Genomic DNA, 5587 nt, shown 5'->3' with positions numbered 1-5587 from the left:
GATAGTATCAGATCAAATTGGAATTGGAATGTACCCAGTCTTTTTACATCCCTGGGGGATATCACATGCTACTGTTGCTTTGATTGTACTAAGCATCACAATACTTTCATCTTGGCATCTGTTGTACCCATTCCTAGGGTTGTCAACGGTATTTGAAAATCCGATTTCGAATTCGATATTCGACATAATCGAATCGAATTCGGATAATTCAAATATTTAATTGGTCGAATTCAGATGTCCTATTCTTACCGAATAGTTAATCGGATTCGAATTCAGATATGACTTGATTCGATTCAATTAATATCTGAATTTGACCAATTATTTAATTCTTATATAATATATGAAATATTTTATATAGTTTATATATAATAATTAAGTTATATAAATAATTTATATATTTATATACTTTATATTAATAAAATATTTATTTTATATATTTATTACGTATCTAAAATAATTAAATAAAGGAATTTGAATCAAATATTCGAATATTCGAATATTTAATCAGATTCGAATTTAAGTATCGCCTGATCCGATTCGAATTCGATCCATTTACACCCCTACCCATCCCCTTTCGTTCCCCCACTCTAGGGGAAGCTATAGGTTTGAATAATGGTTTAGGACCACTCGGGATCTGCTACTCATAAATTGTTCCCAATGCGCAATTGTCATGCTCATTGGTAGAGTTCTACCTCTCCAAATACTAGGCGATGCTTAAGGTTACAATTAATCTTCTACTGATGGCAAGCTAGCTATTTGCCTTTTGCCAGCGTGGTGTCTCCGAAAGTCCGAATAATAACTGCAAATTGAAGAAGTCATTTCACGCCTTCCCTTGTGGCTTTCCTTTCTCTCGATCGTCCAATTACTTGGTAATTTCATTATGTAATTGTATGATCAGCTGAATGGAATTGGAATTGTCTATGGGCTTTTATAAAAGAAAAAAAAAAAAAAAAGTCAACGTCACCAACCACCATACAAGCCTATAATACAACTTAAGGTAATTGTCTAATACTCCCTTTCACTTTCTTTCAATTGCCTTAAACTCACCCAGACTTAATCTAATACTCCCTCATGTCACTGTCGAGCAAGTGAGAAGGGTCGTCTTTTGAGTTAAAATGGTAATTTTGCAAAAAATCGTCCAATTTACTAACGGCTGCAGATCTCTGCCATTTCTCCATAGATTTCCAAAGCCAGGGTGAGTTTAAGTCAAATGAGAAAAAATGAAGGTCAGTTTTAGATAATAACCCTATAATTATTAACAATTTGATTTCTTAATCAACCAACCAAGTTATTCGGCTTTTAGATGGTTGTGCAAGCCAAACTGTTCCCTCAACAACTACCTCACAATCCATTAAATGATTCTCTCTCTTATTAATATAATTATCTTTGTAAAAATATATTCATTGACTAATAGCTTTGGCATTTCTGAAGACTCCCTTTAAATAAGTGGACACCGGAAATGAACTTCTTAAATGGCTTATCAAAAAGAAAAAAAAAAATGGGTTAAAGAAAAGAAAAGAAAGTGGGTAAATGAGACCATAGTAGGTCTCAATAAATATTGCTCTCTTGGCAAATAATAGGTTGCTAACTAGAAAGAATCCGTGTTTTGTTAAGCAAAAATTTAGGAAGAATGAGTCTTATAACATTCTTAATTAACTGAATTCATCCTCAAGCATAATTTTTAGGTTTATGTATTATCTTATAAATTTGTATTGATTTTTATTATTATTTATTAAATTTTATTATTTTTAGAAAAATTTATATTAATTCTTAGTATTTTTTTATTATTTTTTAAATAAAATTTAATTTTTATTAATCATTATTTGAAATACATGGGTTTTGACAAGCAAAACAAAGCCCATTCTTAGTTTTTTTATTATTTTTTAATTTTGTACTATTTTCAGATGGTTTTAAATTAAAATGTTATTCTTAAAATCAATGGGTTTTTTTGTTATTTTTATTTTTAAATTAATCTAATTGGATTTTGAAATTGAATTTTTAATCCATTGGTTAAAAGTTATTCCATTTATTAATTATTGAATAGTTTTATTGTTTACTTTGTTATTTTTAATTACTTAACTAATGTTGTGAAGTACAATTTACTAAGTTGACATGGTTAATTACATTTAACTAAGTGCTTAAATTAACTAATGAAAGTTTCAAAGTTTCAAAGTTGGGTACATCACATAATTTCCATTTTTATATGACTAGTTGCATAAGATTTTATTATTTTTTGTCTCAGAATCTTTTAAGACCCATTGTAACAAATGAATTAATTAATTCCAAATTGTGTATTGAAGAGGAAGCAAGCTCATATGGTCTCTCCTTATAAAGGGACATCAATTCTTTTAGGACACATTGTAACAAACGATTTTTGGGTTTTCTTTACTAGTTTCTCTTAATGGCTACGTGCTATGCAGCAAGTATTCCTTCTTTGCCTACTGCACTGCTATTTCTTGGGCTTCTAATGGTTGTTTCTACTTCATACATAACAGGTCTCTCTCTCTCTCTCACTCTCACGCATGAAATTATAGAAGAAAGATCATTTCATCACGTGCTATTATAGTTTTCGTAGCATTTGAGTCTAGCTAGATAGCCTTCTACATTGATTTCATTCTTTTCATTCTACTGAAGTGTACATTGGAACTCATAGGTATGTAATGCTCCTTGTTCCCAATGTCAAATACGCTCCAATTCCAACACCATACTCCCAATGATCGTTTTGGAGGGCTTTTATGAAGAATTCAGATCTCCTAAACACAAGAATCCTACCCACATCTACCTACATGACATTACAGCTGTACATTGGGTACATCTCCCCATGAATGGTGGTAACATGCAAACACGTGTGAGAAATGTTCTCAATGTACCAGCTGTAGTAAAGCGTGGATAGGTGTGGATAGGGTTCTTGTGGGTAGAGATGTTAATCTTCTCAATGTATATGTGCTGATTAACCTGGAAAGCTGTAAACTAGAAAGCCAAAAATAAGCTTATATATGAGCTGAAAATTTGACTTTTTGGAGAAACTATCTTAAGTAGTTTCTCTGAAGTGACTTGGTCAATGGAACTCAATCATTGCAAAAGGCCTCCCAAACGAGATCACATCTCCGCCCCACCAGGAGCTGCCCCACAACGCCTCACAGCACATCCCCGCCGTGTATAGTACCAGTCCCAATGATGTCATCGGGAGATTTTCCTAATACACAACGGGGATGTGCTGTGGGATGTTATGGGACGGCTCCTTGTGGGGCGGAAATGTGAGCTCCTCCCAAACAGTCCCTTGATTCACTATGTTAGATTTGGTTGATTTGTTGGGTTGGGCTTATTCCCACTTCGTATTTTTTTTATAGTTTTTGGTTCATTGGGCTATACAAGAGGGTAAACTATCCCACTCCTTGCTCGAAAACCAATTGAGCCACATATCAATTACTATTAATTCAGTTGGAGTGTATCATTTGGTATTGCTTCAGTTGGAGTGTTTACACTGAATGAAAATGCAAGCAATGGAATAAATATATGGGCTCAGTTTTGGAAGAGTGCAAATACAAATATGTTAAATGCAAAAACCTTATATACAGTACTTGTAAACCTTGCTTCTGTTTGGCATCATTGTGGTTGCTCCAAGAAATGGCGTCACATCAGCGCCACATCCGAAAAAATGGTGCTCTAGGAAACGGGCACTTGTTTAGAACCATTTTTCCATAAAAAATGGTGTTTCAAGCTATGCCATGGAAATTAAGAAGGCATAACTTGGAGCAACGCCGGATTTGGCGTTTCCTGGAGCTGCAGCTCATTGCTGCCAACAGGGACATGATGCGACACTGGATAATAGGCACCAGTGCTGAAAACATTTCCTAGAGCATTGGTTCCAAAAGAAAACGTTGTTATTGCTCCAGAAAACATCCTACGTGGCAGCAATGTTTTCACACATCAGCAGCACCTTACCTCGTTTTTGCACTCTTTGCAAACTGAGCCATATGGAAAAATCTATACTGCCGGCGGGAAAAACATGATACCAGCTGAAGGAAAAATCTTTCATCAGTGGTAGGAATGGCTACAATATATGAGCATTCTTAAGTCTGTAAGGGTCATGTCTTAAGATGGTATTGGCCATAGAGCATTCAATTTGTACTTAATTAGCTTTACTTTTATAATCAACAATCTTACGTACCTGATCTGAACTATAATGCAGCTGCACAAGCTATTGGCGTTTGCTACGGAGTTTTAGGCGACGACTTACCACCCGCAAATGAAGTTGTGGATCTCTATACAAGAAACAACATAGAAAGGATGAGACTTTATTTTCCAAGGGATGATATCCTACAAGCTCTTAAGGGCTCCAACATTGAACTCATGCTAGGCATCCCAAATGGGGAACTTAAAAACATCGCATCAAACGACCCTACACCATCCTTTTCCTGGGTCTATAAATATGTGAATGCCAGCAGAAATGATATCAGATTCAGGTATATTGCAGTTGGCAATGAAGTGACCATGGCCGAGTGGGAGTATGTCCTGCCTGCAATGAAGAACATTTACAGGGCGCTTGAAACCGCTGGTTTACAAGACCAAATCAAGGTGTCAACTGCAGTTTTCTCTGGGCACATTTCTGCAACCTACCCACCTCGGAATTCCGTGTTCAATTCTCAAATTCGGCCATTCATGCGGGAAATCGTTGCCTTCTTGCTCGAGAAACAAGCACCACTGCTTGCTAATGTGTATCCCTTCTTCGCTTATCTGAGCAATCAAGCTCAGATTCCGTCTGAATACGTCTTCTTTACATCCCCAACAGTGAATGAAATCGGATACCAGAACCTTTTCGATGCCATGCTTGATGGTTTCTATTATGCTCTTGAGAAGGAGGGAGGGTCCTCTTTGGAGATTGTTGTATCTGAAACTGGTTGGCCAAACGCAGGTGACTCCATATCAACCACAGAAAATGCACAGAAGTACTACTCCAACCTGATTCAACATGTGAACTCAGGAAAGGCTACTCCCAAAAGGCCTGGAAAGACTATTGAGACTTACTTGTTTGCAATGTTTGATGAGAACCAGAAGGATAAAGATGAGAGGGAGAAACATTTTGGGCTTTTCTTTCCAAACAAACTGCCCAAGTATCACATCAAACTTTCCTAAGAGGTCGGTCCTGCTGTACATGCTACGCATTTTTCATCTTGTTGAATAAGTTTATTTCCTCATGCATGCTTGTATCCTTCCACGAGGACAATAAATACTCTGATGAAATAATATTATTCCCTAAACAATCACATGTCTGTGGACTGTGGTTAATTAGGGTTATTATCTGAAATTGTATTCAATTTTTCTGATTTTATGCAATGAAATAAGGGATAGAAATAAGTCAGAGGTATTTTTATTGTGGCATAAAAATTAGTTAATAGAGTAGACTGGTTGGTTAAGGTTAGTTTTGTCATTAAAAAATAAAAATGGCACATGTGCACCAATTCTATTATGCTAAATAACGTTGACTTAACAGAATGTATATATATATATATATTATAAATAAGGAAAAATTTATGTTGACAGAAAGACACCACACCATAAGATCTTTGATCAATCAAAGTATCAA

At 35.4% G+C, this 5587-nt stretch overlaps 1 protein-coding gene across 1 annotated transcript; it reads left to right on the top strand.

Moving 5' to 3' along the window:
• Positions 1-2368: 2368 nt before the first annotated feature.
• Positions 2369-5359, top strand: LOC148802588 (glucan endo-1,3-beta-glucosidase, acidic-like). The gene is made up of 2 exons (XM_088899289.1): positions 2369-2495; positions 4193-5359. The coding sequence occupies exons 1-2, from the start codon at positions 2402-2404 to the stop codon at positions 5134-5136; spliced, it is 1038 nt and encodes a 345-aa protein (XP_088755415.1). The 5' UTR covers positions 2369-2401; the 3' UTR covers positions 5137-5359.
• Positions 5360-5587: the final 228 nt, after the last annotated feature.

This window comes from Nelumbo nucifera, chromosome 2 (assembly GCF_055504915.1).
Source record: "Nelumbo nucifera cultivar China Antique chromosome 2, China Antique-T2T, whole genome shotgun sequence".
In the NCBI taxonomy this organism is placed as follows: domain Eukaryota; kingdom Viridiplantae; phylum Streptophyta; class Magnoliopsida; order Proteales; family Nelumbonaceae; genus Nelumbo; species Nelumbo nucifera.
The sequence above is the reverse complement of the archived record's forward strand: the minus strand, read 5'-3'. Positions and strand labels throughout refer to the sequence as shown.

Bases quoted from the DNA above. Each gene is read 5' to 3' on its own strand.
- LOC148802588 (XM_088899289.1), top strand. From the start codon at position 2,402: ATGGCTACGTGCTATGCAGCAAGTATTCCTTCTTTGCCTACTGCACTG. The intron at 2,496-4,192 runs GTCTCTCTCTCT...ACTATAATGCAG, and splicing joins TTCTACTTCATACATAACAG to CTGCACAAGCTATTGGCGTT.